General features: G+C 36.3%; 1 protein-coding gene across 16 annotated transcripts in view; it reads left to right on the top strand.

The window, feature by feature from the left end:
* The window catches only part of PCNX1 (pecanex 1), a 163,255-nt gene that overhangs the window by 126,780 nt on the left and 12,173 nt on the right, over nucleotides 1–24,302 (top strand). For all 16 annotated transcript variants that reach the window (XM_035719475.2, XM_035719481.2, XM_049113321.1 and 13 more), the window contains 9 exons: nucleotides 1,490–1,548; nucleotides 3,330–3,545; nucleotides 9,660–9,913; nucleotides 11,967–12,197; nucleotides 13,029–13,129; nucleotides 13,914–14,064; nucleotides 20,005–20,235; nucleotides 21,335–21,609; nucleotides 23,051–23,256. In XM_035719475.2, coding sequence (XP_035575368.2) covers nucleotides 1,490–1,548; nucleotides 3,330–3,545; nucleotides 9,660–9,913; nucleotides 11,967–12,197; nucleotides 13,029–13,129; nucleotides 13,914–14,064; nucleotides 20,005–20,235; nucleotides 21,335–21,609; nucleotides 23,051–23,256 — 1,724 coding nt within the window. The remainder of the gene's footprint in view (nucleotides 1–1,489; nucleotides 1,549–3,329; nucleotides 3,546–9,659; nucleotides 9,914–11,966; nucleotides 12,198–13,028; nucleotides 13,130–13,913; nucleotides 14,065–20,004; nucleotides 20,236–21,334; nucleotides 21,610–23,050; nucleotides 23,257–24,302) is intronic.

Raw genomic sequence — 24,302 nt, forward strand, 5'->3', positions numbered from 1 at the left:
AAAGGTCATTCTGCCTGTCTCAAGGACTTGTCAGTGGGCTGTAGGTAGTAAGGAAATTTAATAATTTTTCTTCTGCCTTTGTTTCCCACATCATTAGCATGCAAAGGGGAGAAAGATCATTAACAAGAAAGTAAAAAGGTTGTTTGGAAAACAAAAGTTGCCCCATTATGTAGATAAGTTTCTTAGGTGAAGAAGAATCTCTGTTAATAGCTCTTTTGAGGATGGTAAAGATCTTTTCCTGAATCTGCTAGGTTTTGATTACTTTTAACTCAAAATACTGTTCATGTCAAAGTGGCCTATCTAGGGGCTTCCTGCCCTTGGACCTGTGAACTTTTGGAATTGTGTTGCATCAAAATCCACTTATATGTCTTACACTTTGAATGGATTTTTTTTTACCCATGTATAATCTTATAACACCATTTATTGATCATCTAGAAAATATTGGTTTACTGGGTAATGTAGATCTTAGTAATACTAGTAAGCTATCAGGCTTGTTATGGTAAATATATATATTTTTTCCCAAATTCTAATTGTTGCTTAGAAACTTGAATTTTGTTATTGGTGATAGGACAAGACTCACTTTCTTCATTTTTGAGAAGTATCTGTCAAGTATGCAAGTCTGAATAATCATAGTAAAAATGGTGTTCCATGAAAAAAGAATTGCTAGTGCAGCTAGCATTTCAAACAACTACACGAATGCTTGCCATTGAGACAGCCATCCTATTTCAAAATGCAGCAGACCTGCTTTATGTATATTTTGCTACATGCAATATTGAAAAGACCTGTACTGAGGGGTGGATTGTGATTTAATAAAATTATTTTTTAATTGCTTTATTAAAGGGATTTTAAAGCAAAACTTGAATTTCTGTTCATTTTTTCTTGTTCGTGTTTGGCAGTGAAAAATACAGTTTGGTGCCACAGTCTTCATTCATGTTAAAGTGCAATAGCCTCATCCACTGTTTTTGCACTTTTGCACTATCCACGACATGGTGAAAAAAGTGAATAACAGCTCAGTATTATGAAAATCATTTTGATCTGGAAAACTCCCTAAAAGGGTCTTGAGTCTCCTGCTTTTGGGTTCTGTGGACCACATTTTGGAAACCACTGTTCTAGGAACATTGTACCACTGGACCTTAATAGATGGACCTTCCCCTAGCACAGAAGCACTATGTATTTCTGAGAATTGCATATAGTGTGCATGTTTCCTCCTGATCAATTTTTTTTTGGCATTCAATTCATTAATGTCTTTCTACACCCTGTTCATTGAAACACCAGTTAGGAAATAACTCCTGTGTTTATGTATGATGGAGGTGGGAGAGTAAAAAACTTTACCCCTAAAAGTACACTAATGAGGAGTTTTATCAATATGCCAATCATAGATTTTTTTTAGAGATATTCATGAAGCGATAATATTTATTTTATTTATATTGCATAATTTCTTCCTTTTTAATTAAAGGTTACTAAAAATGTTCTGTTTTGCCTTCTTCAGCACAAAACGAGTGGATCATTCAAATACCAGATTGGCTTCCCAGCTTGATAGAAATCCAGGTAAAAGCTCTGTTTGTGAGTAAAGAAGCAAGTCTAAGGAATTTGTTTTATATATTTTAATCTTAACTTTTTGGGAATACTGAATGAGTTCCAAGGTGTTCATTTTTTAAAGACTCTATATCCTTTGTTTTTTGTACTGCTTTAGCAAATGATACGTGAATTCAAGTATCTACAATGTATATACCCATCTTTTATAAAATGCATTTTAAGAATGCTCACAGGAATAAAAAATGCCATTCAAAGATTTTTCTTACATAGGTTAAAAAGTAGAACAGTTAAAGTAAAACTAGCCAACTGTATCAAAGAGAATGCAATCTGCCCAATAGGTGTATTAATATATTTGCCTCCCCCGCTTCCCAAAATATTTAGGTAAATATTCATTTAATTTTGTGTAGATTATTGTATACAGAGATATCATGTGGGGGGAGCCAAATAACCACTCAAGATAGAGCTTCACTGGGTGACATTTTGGTGGTGATACCATTATCTAAAGTCTGGTTCCTTAATTTTGTCGTTTGGGAAACATCCTTTTGTCTGCCTACCTGTTAGTAATCTGACACACAGAAGGTGAATCTCACTAACCCAACCATAAGAAATCAGAATTCCAAAGTATTAATTTACTAAAAGAAATCTTACTCTCAGATAGATTGGAATATTTGTATCCATTTGACTCTCAGATTCCTTCAAATGCTGATTCCTTCAAATGCTGTACTTGAGAAACTAACAATAATCACATAGTTTTAGAATTATAAAATTGGTTTAAGTAGGACTAGTTCCTTGATATAATGCCTGTCATTATCACATTCTGGTAGATAAAACAACTATCTCAGCCTTAGTATGCCCTTGTATATAAGGGGCTTAGAATTCTCACAATGCTAGTGATGCCATCTCACATATCAGAAAGACCGTGTCCTGAATGAATATGCACACTTCTGTAATGAATAGACAGGGCATTAGATATGACCGTCTTACTGTTTAGGCTGAGTTTAAAATAAATATTAAGCTTTGTATATTTTGCTTTTCTCCACTATTATACTATGGGTATCTGTTTACAGATTACTGCTTTGCATGGGTTACTTATAAAGATGGTTAGTTTTATCCTATTTTTTTCTTAAAGGATGACTAATAAGTTTTATAGGTTCTTTGCTGCTATTTATATATATATAAATATGTATATAGTTTATTATATATATAATATATATAATATATATATACAGTTTATTTCTATTAAACTAGTTTTAGCCATCTCAATATTCAGGGATTTGTTTTATGGGTTTTTGTTTTGTTCTTGGTTGTTTGGGGGTTTTTTTTTTAGACCAGCTTCTGTTCATTTTGGATACTTTGTTCAAATTTTGTATTCCTTTACCCACTTTCTTTATTAATACATATTTTTGGTCTAGTCCTGAATTCCTTTTATCTTCTTCATTTCTCTTGTGTGGTTTTAATGTAAATTGGAGTTCATTGAATAGTGATGGAGGAGATTGTGGTTATTAAAGAGGTGAAAATCCTTAGATTTCATCTAATCTAGTTCCCACATTTTATGGATGGAAGCCAGAGACCCAGAGAAGTTATATGATTTCTAACTCTAAATTTTGGAATTTTCTCATCACTCTGTGTTTCATTTTTATATAGGAATTGTATGGGTGTTAACATTAGTTTTCTTGTCAAAAAATATAGATACAATCTTAACTGAAAATTAGTTTTAATATTTTTAGTGATCTTGGTTGTTGATATAATGAAGACTTAGGGTAAAACGTAACATATTTAATCTTTTCTTACAGGATCAGATGACAACAATCTGAATTCCATCTTTTATGAACATCTAACCAGATCCCTACAACACAGTCTTTGTGGTGATTTGCTCCTAGGACGATGGGGAAACTACAGTACAGGGGACTGTTTCATTCTTGCCTCTGACTACCTCAATGCATTAGTACATCTTATAGAGATAGGCAACGGGCTGGTCACTTTCCAGCTGCGGGGACTTGAATTCAGAGGTAAGATATTCACCTTCTATTTCTGTAACATATTCCTATGACATCTGAGTTTTATGTGTTTACATCTCAAATTAAAAATTATCATGACACTAGATCCTTAGTCTTTGGAATTGTGAAATGAGAAGAGTTGTTAAAAGAGCAATTCTTAGATTTTTTTCCCCAAATTTCACATTCAAAGAAGAATCATTTTTCTAGTATGCTAAAATATGTAAAGGTAGTATTCTTTTATAACTCACTATTTTCCTGGTGATGTTGAATTTCTTTTTTTTTTTAATATTTTATTTATTTATTCATGAGAGACAGAGAGAGAGGCAGAGACATAGAGGGAGGAGCAGGCTCCATGCAGGGAGCCCAATGTGGGACTCAACTCGATCATGCCCTGGGCCAAAGGCAGGCGCTAAACCCCTGAGCCACCCCGGGATCGCCTGAATTTCTGTTGTTTTGTGGTTGCTCCCTTGCCATTCTCTTTGTGAGAAGTTACCTGTATTTGTTTCATGGCTGGTAGCATAGAATGCTATGTTTTATGTGTGGCTTACCAAGTACTTTCATGTAGACACCATGCCTTTGTGTGCCAAACAAATTTTGGTTTTGAAAACGAAGTTCTCATTACATCAAAATAACAGTTTTAAAGTGAACAAGTCAGTGGCATTTAGTGCACAGTGTTATACAGCTGTGTTAGAATAGGCAATTGGTTAGGTTCTAACAGGACGCCTGGAAGTCAGTAAAGAGGAAGCCAGGGCCAGCTCTCAGGGAAGTTAGAGGCCTATCCTAACAGTACTCCAAAACAAAGAAGTCACAAGAAACCAGTTCAAATCTGATTGGCCCAAGATGGCTGATAGAACAGGCTAGCTAGAGGATTAAATCAGACGTATACCCCATAGGGTAGCCCGGGTGGTTCAGCGGTTTAGCGCTGCCTTCAACCCAGGGCGTGATCCTGGAGACCCAGGATCGAATCCCACGTCAGGCTCCCTGCATGGAGCATGGAGCCTGGAGCCTGCTTCTCCCTCTGCCTCTGTCTGTGCCTCTCTCTGTGTGTCTCTCATGAATAAATAAATAAAAATCTTAAAAAAAAAAAAAAAAAGACGTATACCCCATAGCTTTATTTTCACCCTGATGTTGAATCAGAAGGTTTGGACCTTTCTTACGTAATACCTTTGTTAATGGAGCAAGTGCTTTTCTCAAATTACTCTACTCACTGGAAATAAGATTGTACTTGTATGACACTCAAATTAAGGCAGTAAAAGTTGATGTTTGTTATTCATTTGTGATGTTTGTCATCCACTCCCTCTTTCAGAATGTCCTATTCCTGTTTGTTTCTGCCTCTCCCCCAAAGCCCAGGACCTTAATTCCATCCCACTAGTCTTACCTAATGTTCAAATCTAAACCAACTAGACTCATCCAAAAGTTAGTACCTCCTCACCACTACACCTATTACTGCCATGACTTTAACTTCTTTTTAAATTGTTGGTACCTGAAGATTTCATCTTTGTTTTTTAACTTTTTTTTTTTAAACAAATTTGTGTAGGGAGGCTGTTTTATCTAGCATTTCTTTCTGTGTGAATTGGAAGAGGGCCCTTTCTAGGATTTGCTCATTTCACCATATTGGTCAGAAATTCTCCAAATTGGAAACTGATCCAAATACTCTCTCTCAGCTTTGACTCTCTGGTACCAAGTAGATTCAGGAAAATTTTGGACAAATTTTTTGCTACTCAAACTCTATCTGCCAAACAAAACTCAAACTGATTTGGGAACATAGTACATCTTACTATCTGAACTTGTGGTGGATTTGGATAGCAAGAGGTATCTCTTGCTATAAGAGTCTATATCTATAAGTCTTCACTCAGCCATAGTCTTTTGTGTGTGTGTGTGTGTGTGTGTGTGTGTGTGTGTGTGTGTGTTTTGAGGCAGATTTGATCATATCCCTTTCATGCTTAAAATTGTCCGTGGCTTTCCATTGCTTTTAAAATAGAATTCATACTCCTTAACATGCCCTACCACACTAATAGTCTTTGCCAGTTTCTCCAACTCTACTATATACTTTCATCCTTACTGTAGCCACACTGGCCTTTCTTCAGGTCCTAACTATGCTAAATTCTTTACTAAGGACTTCCTACTGCCTTTCTCTTTGCCCAGAAAGTACCAGCCATCTCCCCTTTTCCCACCAGTCTTCCATCTGGCTAATTCTTTAATTATCTTTAAGCATTAGCCTAAATATCACTTTCTCAGAGAAGCCTTCTCTAACCATCTGTCCCACATGATTATCTCTTATACTGCCATTTTTACCTCCTTAGCACGTAGCATAATTATAATTTCATAATTTCATATTTATTTGTGTTTATTTGAAGCTTATTTTTTCTTTAGCCCAGGGGTTGGCAAACTTTTTCTATAAAGAACCAGATGGTAAAGAGTTTAGGCTTTTGGAGGCATGCACATTTTCTATTGCATATTTTTCTGTGATTTTTTTTTTTTTAACAATGCTTTAAAAATATAAGAACCATTCTTAGCTTGGATTTGGCCTGAGAGTGTATTTTGCAAACCTTTAAGTTCTTCAAGGGCAGGAATCCTACCTGCTTCATTCATTAATATGTATCTAGTTACTGTTCCATCAGTTAGCATGTAATACATGATTAGTTAATTTTATAGTATGATTAAATGATATAAGTAAATAGCTGTTTCTCCTTTCTCTGCATTCCAGAATTCTCATGAGATATGATTATATTCTTGTTCAGATCTTGTGATCTTTGGTTATTTTCTTTCCTTCAGGGTATTATTCCCTGTCCTATCTATCTCCTGCCTCTCAAAATATTAATCAAGAGTATCAGTATGTTGCAAGGCAGATATTTGGATCTCCTGAGCATTTTGATGTGTTTTCTGGGGGTATTTGCCATTAAGCCAGTTTTTATTTTTAAGATTTTATTTATTTATTCATGAGAGACATAGAGAGAGAGAGAAAGAGGCAGAGACACAGGTAGAGGGAGAAGCAGGCTCCCTACAAAGAGCCCAGTGTGGGACTCGATCCTGGATCCTGGGATCCTGCCCTGGGCTGAAGGCAGACAGATAACCGCTGAGCCACCCAGGCATCCCAAAGTCAGTTTAATTCCTTGATTTTATTGTGTCTTGTAGTGGATGCTAAATGCCATGTGACATTTAACTAAACAAATTTCTTGATCAGTTTCCTATATGTCTTGGTTAAATCCCTTTATATTTATTTCATTCCCATTTTTATTTCACTGATATTCTTAATATTATTTTCCATGTAAATTTTATGTCATAGATTTGAGTTATCAATCATTTTTTGTGTATCAAAATTTTTTAAACATAGCTTCTATAGTGTTAACTTTCTGTTTGTAAATATTGCTTCTACCAAGTACGATTTTCCAGGTCAAAATTTATAGATCAATAATGTATTATGTTAATTGAATTCCTTTTAGTTTTTACTCAAATTACTTGTAACATGTCTAGTTTTCATAACTGCCGGTTTTTATTTTGTTTTACCAAAATATTTGCTATGGAGTGACTAAAAGAGCTAATCCAGGAAATAGTGATAATTCCTTATAAGTATTCTAGAATCCCTTTCCAAGTCTGAGTTTTTTTTCAGTTGGTAATATTAATTCCTAAGTTTATTGTTGACTTCACTTCCTAAGAAAAATGTATTACTAGGGCATGTGGCAGTAGAAAATATTTTTGGGGATTTGTATGGTAGAGTAAAAAATGTCCCACATCAATTACTCTGTTTACTTTATTCTGGTGCTCTAAACAAAGATCTCATTCTGTCTTCTGAGTAAATGTCAAAATCTCCAAGTTCCCTCTTGCTGCATATCTTTTCTATATACTATTAACAAAGTGATCTGCATAAAATACAGCTATTATGTCATCTCCTTTACTTAAAAACCTTTGAGTGAACCTTTCAGAAAGGTGACAGAATGAATAAAATGAAGTAATAACACATAAAATCTAAGGAACAGATTCAGCCTCATGCCACAGTTTTAAAACCCCAATCTCATGATGATTTATTTATTTATTCATGACAGACACAGAGGGAGAAAGAGGCAGAGACATCAGAGGGAGAAGCAGGCTCCATGCAGGGAGCCAAGTGGGACTCGATCCTGGGACTCCAGGATCATGCCCTGAGCCAAAGGCAGATGCTCAACCACTGAGCCTCCCAGGCATTCCCAGGATGTTTCTTTTAGAAACTAAATCATTCTTATGCCCTCTTTAGCCTACTCTAGCACATGGGTAAAGAAGGAACATTTCTCCAGGCTTTTTATAAAGCCACTGTAATTCTGATGTCAAAATATGGCTAAACTGGCTAAAAACTAAGTGTAGTTTAACTCACTGTGACTCTAGATGCAAAAATCCTCAGAACCTAGAATAAGCAGAAATCAGTCCTTCTTTTTTAAATATCTCTCCCTAGTTTGAGCCATTTTTATTTCATTTTTGAAATTAAGTATTAGAAAGCAAATTAATAGAATTCATCTTTTAATAGGTTATAGGAGAAAAACAACAAAATATGATCCTCTCAGAATATACCAAAATATTTGATTGAATTTCATTTCCATTATTGGTTTGAAAAATACTTTATAAAATTACACATATCCTTATTCTAAAAAACTTTTGTGGATGTAGATCTGTAGTCATGACCCTGTGTGAGAGTCAACTGCAGCAGGCATTCCTGTTCATGTCAGGTTCAAGCCAGGGTTTTTCTTTTCACCACTGTGTGACATTGTCCTGGAAGTGCTCAGCAATGGAATTAAACAGAAAAGGAAATGATAGCATTGTTGAGAGTTTTAGAGCGCCAAACAATGCAGCTCAGTTAGCCCGGCTCTGCTTACCTCTTCTGCCTGTCTTTTATACCAGCACCACCTGAGGTAGGTTTCATGGCTTTTTTTTTTTCTCTCAAAGCAGTGTTTTTCAAGCATGAATGATGTACATATTCTCTTTAAAGGAAAAGATTATTGTGAAGTCTGTGTAAGTTACTATAACCTAAATATGTGCCTTTATAAAATTAAGTGTAATCCCCTTACAGTCCTTATAGAATATAAGGAATTTACTCATTAAGTGGAAGCAAGGCCACTAAGCAAAATAAAAATTAACACTAGTGTGACAGATGATATTTTGCTGGCGCTAGATTGCTGTGGGTGTGATTCTGTATTTATTCTGGTTTTGTATTTTTACTTCAGTAACATTTATGCAGGAAACGCCTGTTTGGTGTCTTGTATAAAAGAGTGTAACTTCAAAGAATTGTTTGCTAGTGTTGAATAATCAGAGCTCATATCTAATTGAAACTTTATCAGCAGGTGAAGTTCAAATGCCAATGGTGTAATTTTTTTATCTTATTACTGTTGGACTTGGCAACAGAAAAAGCAATTATGGATTTAATTTTTTTTTAAGATTTTATTTATTTATGACAGACACAGAGAGAGGCAGAGACACAGGCAGAGGGAGAAGCAGGCTCCATGCAGGGAGCCCGACGTGGGACTCGATCCCGGGTCTCCAGGATCACACCCCAGGCTGAAGGCAGCGCTAAACCGCTGGGCCATCGGGGCTGCCCAGTGATGGATTTAGGATTAAATTATCATGAACCATTACAGTCTATATCCAAACATATGTATATAACTTTCCTGCTTACCTCATGGACATGGTACTGATCAATAGAGCTCACGGTCCTTTAAGTTCTGTATATCTGTCTATATTGTGTGCCCTGCAATGATTTACTTCTAATTCCATTCTTCCCTCACTGAACTAACTCAGACAGGCATGACATGTCCCTTTACTCATCGGCCTTCATTTGATATGTATGCAGTTGTAAACTCAAAGTTTCGGATCAGGAAGTGAAAATTAAGGTTACTGCAGAAATGTTCAGAACCTTTCATGTGATAATACATATTGTGATTCTGCAGGAAGGGAATACATAATATGCCTAGTTTCTGGAGCTTCTTGCAGTCTGCTAATGAACATGCCAAGGCAAATCAATCACATACTTTCAATTACTATAAAAGATGTTTTTTTTCCCCTAAATTTCTGTGTTTTTGAAGCATTCATTTTTCTACTTCATGTGGTTATTCTCTCCTATGTATGCAGTGGTCTCTCTCTCTCTCTCTCTCACTCTCGAAGGTACTTACTGTCAACAGAGGGAAGTGGAGGCCATTACTGAAGGCGTTGAAGAAGATGAAGGATTTTGCTGTTGTGAACCTGGCCATATTCCTCATGTGCTTTCATTTAATGCTGCATTTAGCCAGCGCTGGCTAGCTTGGGAAGTGATAGTCACTAAATATATTCTGGAGGGTTATAGTATCACTGACAATAGTGCTGCCTCTATGCTTCAAGTCTTTGATCTTCGGAAAGTACTTACCACTTACTATGTCAAGGTAAGGGTATGAGCCTCGTTAGATCTTCTGATAGTAGGAGGTTCTTGGGAAAGACTTTTTTTTTTTCCCTCACACTTGTGTTTTGCTTTCTAAGTAGTGGTGATTTAAATTCTCTAGTATTGGGGGACCTGGGCAGCTCAGTGGGTTGAGTGTCCTAGTCTTGATCTCAGCTCAGGTCTTGATCTCACAGTCGTGACTTCAGGCCCGACTTTGGGCTCCATGCCCAGAGTAGAGCCTACTTAATGGGTACTAGAGAACTTTTTTTTTAAGTCAGTAAAGTATACCTTGCTATTTCTTTCTTTAGTGGAACTTATTCCATTTGTTCATAAATAATAATAGCTACCATATGAAACTGTTATTTTAGGCACTGGGCTAAGGAATATGCATATGTATATGTATCTGACCCAGTTCTCTGAAGGAATGTTACATCTCCGTTTTACAAATAAACAAGACTCAAAAGTTACCTGCCCAATGTCCTCTAATATCAATTGGAGTTAAGGATTTAAAATCTAGGCTTGTCCAACTCCTGAGCCCTTGCTGTTAACTACTGCCTTGCACTGCTTTCAATAACCTGAATAAAAGTGTTGCAAGATTTGGGAGATTCCCAATGCCACCCTCACTTGTAACACCAGCTACAATTTTGGGGTCTCCAAGAGCCACTCTCTGGTTCAGTAATTTGCCAGAAGGACTCCTAAAACTCATCATACATGTTTAGGATTTCTTACAGTGGAAGGATACAAATTAAAATCAGCCAGGGGAAGAGGCATATAGGGCAGAGTCTAGAGACACCAAGGCATGAGCTTCCAGTTGTCTTCTCTCAGTGCAGTTGTGCAAATAATGCCCATTTCTCCCAGCAACAACATATGACAGTACTCATAGACTGATGTCAACCAAAGAAACACCTGAGCCTTGATGTGTAGAGTTTTTATTGGAGCATAGTCACTTAGATGTGGTTGACTACCCACATGACCAGCCTTAGTTTCCAGCTCCTCTAGAGAGCATGGCTGTAAGCTCATAGGTGAACAAAGACTCTTAATCAGGTAAGACATTCCAAGGGAGTAGAAGTTACTTCCCAGGATCCAAGGGCAAAAACCAAACCTCTCTTTGGGCAAGGTTAGCTCTTTACAGGTGTTCTGTTTTTGCGAAATATTTTACAAGATTACAGCAAAGCTATGCTTTGTCAGCTTGCAGGCAAAGCCACTATTTTAAAGAAGTAAATGTGTGCTAAATTTTAGTGACCCATATCTGGATTTTTCCATAGCTGTGCTATTGCCTCTATGTACCACTTTATTTGTGCTGATTGCAATGAATGTTAAGTCTATTTTTTTCTTTTAAGATTTTATTTATTTATTTATGAGAAACACAGAGAGGAAAGAGAGAGGCAGAGACACAGGCAGAGGGAGAAGAAGGCTCCAGGCAAGAAGCCTGACATGGGACTCGATCCCGGGTCTCTAGGATCACGCCCTGGGCTCAAGGTTGCACTAAACCGCTAAGCCACCCGGGCTGCCCAAATGTTAAGCCTTATAATTAATGGTTGGTTAAACACAATCTCAGGACACTAAATAGATTGGCTTTACATTTTTTACATGCTGTGCATGTGTGTGTGTATATATGGCATTTTCTATCTCTGGTTCTAAGTAGTTATATTTCCATTGCTTTACTATCAATTTTGTTTCATAAGTTGACCTAGGATCAGATGATTTAACAACTTTCTGGGAGAAATTTCTCAAAATCAAATGCATCACATAAAGTTTTTCTATCTCTTAAAATATCCTAAATTTAAAAGCTCTAAAATCAATGGAAAGGAATTGTTTTGAATTTGTCTAGCTAAATTTATGGTTGGGACTTTTAAAGTATTAAATTAACTCTTCATTCAGACATTCAGAAAGGCCTGAGGTGTATTTTTTACAGCATTCCTAAAGTGTATTCTTAGAGTTTTAAGCTAGAATAAAATATTTTTTAGTTATACAATCAGTATAAACCATTGGAATTTATTTAATGAGTAATTGAACTTAACTTGGGTTTTTTTTTTTTTTTATCTTTTCCCCATTAGGGTATCATTTATTATGTTACAACTTCTTCTAAACTAGAGGAGTGGCTAGCCAATGAGACAATGCAGGAAGGACTACGTCTGTGTGCAGATCGAAATTATGTTGACGTGGACCCAACATTTAATCCAAACATTGATGAGGACTATGACCATCGACTAGCTGGCATATCCAGGGAGAGTTTCTGTGTGATTTACCTCAACTGGATAGAGTATTGCTCTTCCAGAAGAGCAAAGGTAGAGGTTGTTCACTTCATTTATAATTCTTTTTTTTAAAAAAATATTTTATTTATTCATGAGAGAGAGAGAGAGAGAGAGAGAGAGAGAGGCAGAGACATAGGCAGAGGGAGAAGCAGGCTCCATGCAGGAAGCGCGATGTGGAACTTGATCCCGGAGTCTTGGGATCATGCCCTGACCCAAAGGCAGATGCTCAACTGGTGACCACCCAGGTGTCCCTCATTTGTAATTCTTTGAGTCTGTTTTTTCAGAGATGGAAAGAATATCTCCATTTATTATGAGATAGTTTTTCCAGACCTTCTTCTCTGACCATCTGAGGACGTTTAGTTGTTAAAAAGAAATTCAGAGGTTGAGGAGAAGCAGGAATCCACAGGTATCAATTTGATTTTCTTTAGTATAGTCACTCGTAGGCTAATAGAGTTCTCACTAATAGCCTGCTTACTGGACTATGTCCAGAAACAACTAATTGATAGTTAGAATATTGTATTTTCAGCAGAGGACGTTATTAGTAATGAAGTATGCCAGTAAGTACTTTGAGATATTTTGCTAAGATCCTAATATTTTATAGAAGTCAGGTTTTAAAAAAAAAAAAAAATATGTTCCAGTATTGTTAAGCATTGGATTTTTCTTTAAAGGTTTCAAAGAAACTCCTCATATACATTCATACTTCATTTTATACTGATTTGTTAAGTTTCTTCTTGTTAGAACTATTTGAAGACCTAGAAAATATATGCTAGTTAAGTTCTTCATCCTCTGATTTATTAGCTGTCTTCTGATTTGTTAAATACCTTTTGCCTTTCTGATAACTATAATATTCTTTGTTTTTTAAAGCCACTGGATGTAGACAAAGATTCATCCCTGGTGACTCTTTGTTATGGACTCTGTGTTCTGGGACGGAGAGCTTTGGGAACTGCATCCCACCATATGTCCAGGTAAGGAAGGCATTTCTGTTTCCAGGAAGAGAGTAGGAAAAGCTGTATGACATAAATCTGAAAAATCTGAAATAGGTTTTTATGGAAGCATTCTATGCTAGTTTATTACAAAAGTCTCTTCTCATACTGTTTTTTATAGATCTTTTGCTGAATACAATTGAGTTCTCCCAAGTGGTTAATAGCTGGCTTTTAAAATTCACATATGTGTGGGTAACTATTAATAATAAGAATTTAATGGATTTAAGACATTTTTAAAACTAATTGCCCATAAAGTTTGATTGGTCTCCTCCCATTTTATATCTATTTTTCTAATGTTTTATCTCTTTTTTATTTTTCCATATTTCCTTGTAGTTTGTTTTGGTCCAGAGCATTTATGCTTTTAATATAGTTAATATAGTACATTATATTTGGAAAGTATAAATATAAGCTGAATTTCTTAACATATACATCTGAATGAATTAGAACTAAGAAATATTACATATTTTAGTTTCTTTTTTGATTACTACATGTTTTCCATTAGTCCCACTATACATTTTTGTGGCTTATGTGCTCTATTGTTGATTTTCATGAACTTACTGTTATAGTTGTTCATAAACAGGGGTGTCAGGTCAAAGGGCCCCTCTTTCTTGTGATTCTGACTCAGAGGTGTTGACATTAGTATAATCATTGGAATCTGTATTTGCAAAACACTCCCAGATGATTCTGATGCACAACCACATGTAAGAATCAGTGTAATGGAAGTTCTTTGTCAAAATATGTAAACTTTTATCTCCAATCCTAACAGTAATTTAGAGTCATTCCTCTATGGATTGCATGCCCTATTTAAGGGAGATTTCCGTATCTCTTCAATTCGAGATGAATGGATCTTTGCTGACATGGAATTGCTAAGGAAAGTAGTAGTCCCAGGAATCCGCATGTCCATTAAACTTCATCAGGTAAGAAAAGGAGACTTATAATGCATTATTGATATTTAATGGCACTTGTTCATTTAACTTCCAAATTACATTTCTTAGGAACTTTTTGAGAAATACTATGATTTGAAACACAGGGCAGCCCGGGTGGCTCAGCGGTTTAGCGCCACCTACAGCCCAGGGCATGATCCTGGAGACCTGGAATCGAGTCCCACGTCAGGCTCCCTGCATGGAGCCTGCTTCTCCCTCTGCCTGTGTCTCTGCCTCTGCCTCTGTCTCTCTCTCTCTTGATTAAATAAATAAAACCTTAAAAAAAAAAAAAAAGAAAGAAAGAAACACAGAAGAACATGACTTAGGGCAAGATATTAGATCTTAGTAGCCTGAACCTGTGTTTCTAAGGGTGAATTTGCATATTAATAGCAGAGAGTGACTGATCTGGACATGAACTTGAAAGCTGTCAGCAGTGACAAACTGGAAATAAAGCTCTCTGGCTTGTATAATTCTTGTTTTGACCTCACATTTCACATGATTGTAATTCAGACCTCTTCTGTAGGTGAATATCACTCTGTAGGTGAATGTTAACCAACTCCCAGTGCAGTGCAGTAGCATCTCAGGAGGGTTGTTAGTGCTGCTGTTACTGAACTATGAGTTTCATGTAGCATGTTATATAGAATAATAGAGGATTAGGACAGATTTAGCCTCAGTTAAACTAGTAGGGTAATAAAATTAAAATGTGGACCCAAAATACATATCCAAAGCCCTGGATCATTTCAAGACTATATTAGGAAATTAAGTACTGGTACTTGCTACTCTAATCATTCCACTTGACAGTAGTCATCAGATCTGATGACAAAGACCACATGATAAACTTCACTAAAATGCATCTACTGTCCTCGAATGTTTGAATTTCTTTTCCTCCAAATAAAGAGTGAATTTACTCCTCAAGTGATTTTACTGTGATCTAAACTGTTGGAATGAAGTCAATGTCCCATATTATTTAGGAAATTACTGATAAGGGATATATTATTAGAAAGGCTCTGTGGAAAATGGAGTACTATTTTGAGGATCATGGAGAACATACACATTTGGGAACAAACAGAGTTTCCATCTTCAGACTAGCTTTATAGTTTTGAGCCTAATCAGTGTGTTTAAAAGAAAAAGATGACTAAATTAAAATTTTTTTAAAACTTCAGAATTTCTCAAAAGGCACTTAATCTATTAATATATCTGCTATGTATATAAAAGATACAAAAGGCACTTAATCACTATTAATATATCTGCTGTGTATATAAAAGATAAAATAAATACTCTTTTATATAGCATGATTATCTAACAGCTCTAGATAGACATCTTTAGTTAATTCTAAATAGTATGACAGGTGTTTTCTCTGTCAGAGAAGAAGCTGAGGCATAGGGAATCTGTATTTTATGATACCTTAGGTCTTTGCCCCTATCTCTCCCTACAGTTGTTTTTACCTGTTGCTGCTAGATCCATTTCCTTACACGTTTCTTTGGGTATGGCATTATTAGTGTTTCTCACCTATATTTGGCCCAACACACTTGGGCACAGCTCACTCTTAGTAGCCATGACTGACAACAATGGTGGCAAACGGTGGGAGTTGGAATCAGGAACCCAGGAGCCACAGAAGGCTGGTGGGAAGGGGGAAGGTAGAGAACACAAATACAACCTGGAGAAATTCCATAATTCTGATTTACCTTTGAGGAGGATGAGATTGACCTATGCAGTAGCCAGAACGATATTTATTGAGCATCATTTTGAGCCAGATGCTGGGTTGTGGAAATCTCCAACATTCATATATTATACTCATATATTTCATATATTGTTCACAAAAGTGAACAAATAGACTTATATATCAAAAGAAAGGATATACATACACATTCCATACAACCCAGCAATTCTCCCCCTGATAATTACCTAAGAGAATGAAAGTCTATGTCTACACATGTGTGTGCCTAGCTGTTTTGGTTGTAATAGCCCCAAACCGGAAACAACTCAAATGTCCATCAACAGACGAACATACTAATTATGGTTTATCTACATGATAGAATATTACTTAGCAATAAAAAGAAATAAACTACTGTTAGATACCACAACATGAATAAATCTCAAACATTATGCACATAGGAGAAGCCAGACATAAAAAGAGTATATATATACTATCTGATTTTACTTATACGAAATCTAAAACAGGGACGCCTGGGTGGCTCAGTGGTTTAGCGCCTGCCTTTGGCCCAGGGCATGATCCTGGAATCCCAGGATCAAGTCCCACGTTGGACTCCCTACATGGAGCCTGCTTCTCCCTCTGCCTGTGTCTCTGCCTCTCTCTCTCTCTCTCATATGAATGAATAAATAAAACCTTTAAAAAAAAAATCTAAAGCCAAACTAGTCTATAGCCACAGAAAGCAGGTTAGTGGTTCCTTAGGATGTGGAGATTGAATGCCAAAAGACAAGAAGGAATGTTTTGGGGTGATGGAAAAGTTTTATATTGTGGCAGTGATTATATGAGTGTGCATATTTGTCAAAATGGGTCTAATTGCGCACTTAAGATGGTATAGTAAAATGAGGTATGTAAATTGTACCTCAAACTTGAAATGATCTTGTTCCCAGAAAGCTAGAAATATAAAATTTCATTTAACTCTTGCCTTGACAGTCATTATCAATGTGTATTTAGCACACTTTATAGGTGTTTTAATTTTTGCTTTTTCCTTTATAGTCTATTTTATTTTAAATTCTCCAATTGATTATATTATGCTTTTACTTTATAAATAAAAACTACTCTAATCTGTGTGATATTTGTAGTTGTACAGTGTTGTATAGCATATTAGTGCTTTCGTATACATCCAGAAGATTATTTTAGTCCAATTTGTAAATGAAGACTCAGAACTCAGGGAAATGAAGCAAAATTGCCTTTATCATGTGTTCTCATGTTCTTGTCCTCTATTTAATCATGTTGTAAAATACTTTACCTCCTTCTCTGTTTTACCTTTTTCATTAGTCTCTTTGAAGATTACATGGTTGTTAGAACTAAAATAAACTAATCAGAGTCTAGTTTGGCTTATAAGTGATATATGATGAAAATCTTAAAATATGTGGTTGAAGACCGAGATCATTTTTTACCACTCCTTGTCTTTCCATTGCTTAGCACAATGCTTGGTGGTCAGTGAATGAAAAATGAATGAGTTTCGTTATTTTCCTGTGTGCACTGGCTTATAACTTTTCAAGTATATTTTTTAAATGGCTTTGAAAACTTTTCTCAGAACTGGGAACATTTTTTCTGTATTTGAAAAATAATGAAAAACATTAAAAAGTGAGCTTCCCCCAAGAGTAAGTATTCTCATCACCCCATACCATTGTATAACCCTTCCAAGAAGCAGTCACTACTAATAATTTGATGAACATCTTTTCTATTTCCCTGAGTTTATAGACATTTCCATCTATATATGCAAATATTTTCCTTTGTGCTACACAGAGCGATCTGTAACACATGATTTTTCCAACCCCTGTTTAATATAACACGGATACTTTCTAAATCAGCATATATAGAGGCACCTCATATTTTTAATGGCTCCATAGTATTCCAGAATGTAATTTTTAACTGTAGTATATTCAACCATTTCCCTATCCATGGACATTCTGCTTATTTCAAATACTTTGCCTCTAAAACAACACTCATCCAACCATCTTAAGCCAATGAAAAGAAATATTTGAACAAGATTAAACATATTCCATCTTGGCATGCCTAATAATTTCCGACTTTGTCCATTTATTAAGAGTATAACTATTGCCTATCTCTGCACTTTGATTTTTCCATTCAAAAGTTGCACCAACACTACTGTACAAAGATATGGTTCCTTTCCTAAAGGACTGTTTGTTGAAAGAGAGCACATCATCTGACATCTAGCTATCTGCTGGTATAAGAAAATGAGCTCCGTATTTAAAAGAAAAGTCAGGATGGTTGGTGTATGATGTACAGAGGTACTGTAAGTGCTAGCTTAGGCCACGTTCTTTAGAAGCAGAGTTGAGAATCCAGGATTCCTGTGCAAGAGATTGACATGGTGCCTTTAGGGGAGTATGAAAGGAAGGGAGAGAAGTAGGAAAGAATAGGGAAGGAGCTAACCAAAACTGTTTTGGCTGAATTCTAGCTCCTGCTGGATTTAGAGTGAGTTCTGGAGCGTCAGTGTCACCAAGAGTTACATGGTGTACCTTGAGCTCCCCCACAGTCAGGTGATGACTTGATGTCAAATGCCAATGATGGCATTTCCTGCCCAGGCAGCTCCATCAACTGAAGGCAGTTCTAAGAGAAGGCAATAACTATGAGCTGTTAAGGGCCAGTGTGCAAAGCAGAGGAGAGGGGAGTGAGTGTACCAGCCCAATAAAAGAAATCTAGACAAGGTACAAGGAAAGTGCTCTACAATCCGGCTTAAAGCTAGTTTTCTAATTTTTTTTTAGTATTTTCTAACTAGACCCTGAGTTCCATGAGAACAGTGCTCGTATCTGTCTTACTACTCTTTCCCAATGTCTAGCACAGTGCCTGGCAACAACATGGAAACCCAGTTCCCACAGAGAGACTTCAGGTTATAATCACCCTTATCAGGTTCTTCCCTGACCTGTGCTTCTCCCCTGTAGAATGTCTTGCCTGGAGCTCTCTCCCTTTCCTGCACGGTGCCTATCTCTCTATCCGCTGAAATTGTCTTCATTCTTTAAGATCCAGTTCAAAACCAGCTGCACTGTGTAACTTTCCCAAATCACATCAACTAGACTTGACAGGTTTTTCAATTAACACTTATAATCATATAATTTTTTAAAAGCAGAATGATACATTCTCTTTAAAAATGTGTTCAAGTTCTGGCTTAATCATTTACTAACTTTCTAAACCTAGGAAGCAGCTAAGACTCTTTGAGCTTCAGATTTGATATTTGCAAAATGCTAGTATTATGTACTAAACCTACCTGGCAAGGTTTTAAGAGATGAAAAAACGTGTTACATTATGTTATGAAGCTTCATTTACGTATACAGAGAATACTTTCATTATTGTTATATAGGCCAGTTCCCAGACATGGAGGTGCATCGTTGGGGAGTTTGCCTTCTTACTCTCACCCATTGCCCCTGCAGTATCACACAATCTGGTCACTTGGCTTGAGTACAGATGAGTTTCTTTACCTGGATGTAAAAATCTATCAACCTCCCTACTATGAATATCTAAGATTGTGTATTCTTCATTTCAGAAGTTCAGATTTATGTTATGGTTATGTGGGTATATGTCCTGAATACCCTGTTAATTTGCAGGTTTCTGAAGGGCGGATATATTCCACATATTCCTTTTTCATCTTGTTCTCTGCCACAGGATCCTGCACATGATAGATATTAAGTAATGGCTTGTGGAATGCAAGAGTGGTTGTTACATAGACCAAGGGATTTCACAGGGAAGACTTGACTAGCTTCTTCAGGACAAGGACTTGTAATCTTATCTTCACTAGATGAGAGGCAGGGTAAAATGCTGTATTGGAATCATTCTAGAGATGTGGCTTTATGTGAAAAGTGCCTTGTAAAGAAACACAACTTAGAGAACTTATGTGGTTTAGTCTTCCTTAACTGATACCAGTGAGACAGTCCTTTAACAGAAAAAATTATGTATGAATGAACACATGTAAAACCCCAGTTGAACAAGAAAAAATAAAAATTGGTAAAATATTTATATAAAACTCAGAAATTAGGATTGGGTTGAAGAATTTTAAAATTCTTCAATGAGCTAACTCCTAACCTGGTTAAATTTAAGACTCTCTAATTTATCTCTAACATTAATATGTGGATATGAAATATTTATATTAAACCAGTATTTCAGAATTTTCATTTAGTAACTGATTAGTAACTCCAGAAGCTTTGATCATTCCACTGGAAGTCCTTCTTTTCCTATAAAATATATATTTTTATTTCTCTGTTTAGGATCATTTCACCTCTCCAGATGAATATGATGACCCTACTGTGCTCTATGAAGCCATTGTGTCTCATGAAAAGAATCTCGTAATAGCCCATGAAGGGGACCCTGCATGGCGGAGTGCAGTCCTTGCCAACTCTCCCTCCCTTCTTGCTCTGAGGCATGTCATGGATGACGGCACCAATGAATACAAGATCATCATGCTGAACAGACGTTACCTGAGCTTCAGAGTCATTAAGGTAAGTTTTTGAGGCATTTATTCATGTCTGGGGGGAAAAAATAGAACTTACATAACCTCATCCCAACTTTAAAAAGTGACTGGAACTCTTTTTATAGAAAAAAAAAATGACCATACCACGTTAGCATTGATTGTTTATGAGCACTCAATTTGATTTATTTTGTAATTTATTCTGCCCTCTGAAATTTTTACATGTACCATAAAGCCTTAAAATTTTTACTTATTTCTGTTTTGTCAGTCTTTTATATATGCTCTCTGGGCCACATTTCTTCTTAAAACATCAGCACTAATCTGATTTCCAAGTTGCAAAATAATATTATAGCTTGTACTTTTTGTGTGGTTTTTTGTTTTTTATTAGTTTCATTAATAGAATTTAGTGATTCATCAGTTGCATATAATACCCAGTGCTCATTACATCAAGTGCCCTCCTTTTTTTCTTCTCCTAGATTTTATTTATTTATTCATGAGAGACACACAGAGAGAGGCAGAGACATAGGCAGAGGGAGAAACAGGCTCCCTGTGGGGAGCCCGATGCGGGTCTCAATCCCAGGATCCTGGGATCATGCACTGAGCCACACAGGCACCCCCATCAAGTGCCCTCCTTAATGCCCATCACCCAATTATCACTTCTCCCCACTCACCTCCCCTTGTTTGTTGCTTTTTTAAACATCTCATGGATTCAGGAGACATAATTTATGAAATTTTATTTTAATAGTTTTGTAACGATTCACTTTTTTCCACTTGATTTAATCAACATGCAAAGTCACATCTTTTTAACTCTGAATATTTGTTACTGCTCATTCCTATCAAAAATATTATCTCAGTTACAAAATTCAATGCATTATCAATTTGGAAAACTTGATATTTTTTACCAGACAGGCCAGAGAAAAGAGTTCTTTGTGTGCTTATTATTTAACAGTCCACTATAACAGTGGGAAATTGATGAACTCCTATTCAAATATGACCTACTTGTATTTGTTAACAACTGCTTTTCATAGTTGGTTCTCGTATGTCTTTTGTATCCTTCCCTTTATACTCTTCTGTTGATGTGAATTTCATCCTTGGCCCTTAACCTACTTCCCATGTGTTCTGGTTTTTAGGTTAATAAGGAATGTGTCCGAGGTCTTTGGGCCGGGCAACAGCAAGAACTTGTTTTTCTACGTAACCGCAACCCAGAGAGAGGTAGCATCCAAAATGCAAAACAAGCTCTGAGAAACATGATAAACTCATCTTGTGATCAACCTATTGGCTACCCAATCTTTGTCTCACCGCTGACAACTTCTTACTCTGACAGCCATGAACAGCTCAAAGAAATCCTTGGGGGACCTATCAGTTTGGGAAATATTAGAAACTTCATAGTGTCAACCTGGCACAGGTGAGCCATGCAGCTGCATATCATTGGTAGTGTATCCTGACTCTCTTAATGGAGACAGTTTACATGAATATCAACCTGGAAAGCTTATAGAAAAAATGCAATTGCCATAACACAATATAAACCTATTATATCAGGAATTTCAGAAACTAGTCTGATGTCTTTAGACTCTTATTAGATAAATCTCATGTACAACTCTGCTTAAGAGTCACTGATCCAGCATTTGGTAGAATCTTGAATAGTTCTCTTTTCTTTAATTTTTTTGGCTCTTTATTGCAGCACAGTGCCACTATTAGGATGTGTGGGCCAACAAACAGCAAATTAGAGAAAAACATAAACTTGTTTTGCTTACCTTCTGTTTTATTCCGTTCTAGCAGTAGGGGGAGCACACTGTACTTACTGAAACTCCTAGTTAGGTGATACTATTGCCATTTTAACAATCCAGTCATCACTCAGATCTGAAATCTGTTGTGTCTTCAAGTAGGTAGATGAATTTTTTCTTTGCCCTTTTTCTAGTAAATTATGATGTTCAATATAGGGACATCATAGTTTGGTGGATGGTGAAGAAAAATTACAGAGTATCTTTTCAATTTCTTATGAGCTTTTGTTTAGATCCTTTAAATAACAGAACTTAAGAAAAACAGAATGTGGGGTTAGGGTGGCAAACTCTAAAATAGGCATTTTCCGTTAGGCATACTAAAAAAAAAAATCACCATTTTAATGTCAGCCCCTATCCAAACAGAAAGAACATAAACCAGAGTGGTGTTCAAAGAAATTTCTTTTCAAAAATCATCTGTTATGCTGGAATTGCCTTAAAGAAATTGAGTTCTCTTTTCCCGAGAGAAATGATAACAGAGATTAGGATGCTCAACTTTCCTGGTTTGCCCAGGACTCAGAGGTCACCTGGGAAGCAGGTTTTCTAGCAAAACTGAGACAGTTGTGGGTAATCCAGGATAGTCAGTCACCCTAATTTAAAAAAAAAAAAAAAAAAAGGCAAAAATGATTAGAGCAACTCTCTTCCAAGTGTGCTACAGCAGAAATTAGGTTTTCAGGCACTGCACACTTCAGAGGCACCAACACACTAGGTTTTCAGGCACTGCACACTTCAGAGGCACCAACACACACTGGCAAGAATCCTATTTCCATCTTAATGTTACAATTTTGTTATGTGCAGTTTATTATGGTTAAGGAAAGATAATGGAGTATGTAAAAGTGAAGGTAGATTAGGAAGAATTGAAGCAATGAGTATAAGAGGGGGATAGTTTTTAGGCCATGCTTTGAAAATGCAGCTGCCTTTTTTTGTTTCTAATATTGATTGCACTTTAAAGACTTTCAAAGATGAACATTAATAGCGTTAAACAGTCAGAATAGTTATAAATAGAATAAGACACCTATCTTGAAGTGATGGTGGGATAATGCTGTTTGCTCTGGTGTTTGTTCCCAGGTTAAGGAAAGGGTGTGGGGCTGGCTGTAACAGCGGTGGCAATATTGAAGATTCTGACACTGGAGGCGGAATGTCCTGCACTAGTAACAATGCGACAAGTGCCAGTGACCCTCATAGCAGTGTGTCCCAGGGAAGCGCTGGAAATCCAGGGCAAGGGTCAGGAGCAGGACTCCATCCTCCAGTCACGTCTTATCCTCCAGCACTAGGTAATGTGAAAACAAAATTATGTGTCTAACCTTCTTAGTATGTGTGTATAAAGAGAATTATGTATTACCAGGGCTCCAGGGTGGCTCAATCAGTTAAGCATCAGACTCTTGATTTCAGCTCAGGTCAGGATCTCAGGGTGATGGGATTGAGCTCCGAATTGGGCTTCATACTGGGCATGGAGCCTGTTGGGAGTCTCTTTCTCCTTCTCCCTCTGCCCCTCCCCATGCCTTTCTATACACTACTTGAGGGTACACACACATTCTCTCTTATTCTCTCTCCCTCCTTCTTTATCAAAAAGAAAAAAGAGAGAAATAATTCTATATTACCTAACTTGGAAATATGTAAAAATAACATTTTGATTGATTCTTGGTTGGACATTATCCTATTTATGTTAATTAAATATATTATTTAATTATAATATAATTCCAAATATATTATTTGGAATATCATTTCTTTGAAAATATCATTTTTAAAATTAATATTTAGTATAATGAATTTAACTTTTTCATTGGACAGTGATTTGGTTTCTTCTGAATGTTATAATTAGCTTTTTTCTTTTTTTATAAAGATTTTATTTATTTATTCATGAGTGACAGAGAGGCAGAGGGAGAAGCAGGCTCCCCACAGAGTAGGGAGCCCAATGCGAGGCTCAATCCCAGGACCATGAAATCATAATATGAGCTGAAGGCAGATATTCAACATGACAGAGCCAGCCAGCACCCTATAATAAACTTTATTAACACTGTTTTCTTGGGTTAGAGACTTTAAAAAAATACAATAACTATATCAAAGTTTATGAGAATATTTAAGATTCATGGCATATAATGCCAAAACTATTTCTAGCAAGTTTTTGTTTTTGTTTTGTTTTTTACCAATTGGTACTCTGTCCAGTCATACATTGGAATGCCCATCCTGAGTTCCCACCTCTGCTCCCTGCTTGCTCAGAGGGACAGGAGAAGGGTAGTCTTTAAGTCATTGTTTTAATTTGCATTGCTCTGATACCTAAGATTGGAAGATTTTATTTTATTAAAAGATTTTATTTATT

The sequence above is a fragment of the Canis lupus genome, chromosome 8 (assembly GCF_003254725.2).
Source record: "Canis lupus dingo isolate Sandy chromosome 8, ASM325472v2, whole genome shotgun sequence".
Lineage (NCBI taxonomy): Eukaryota > Metazoa > Chordata > Mammalia > Carnivora > Canidae > Canis > Canis lupus.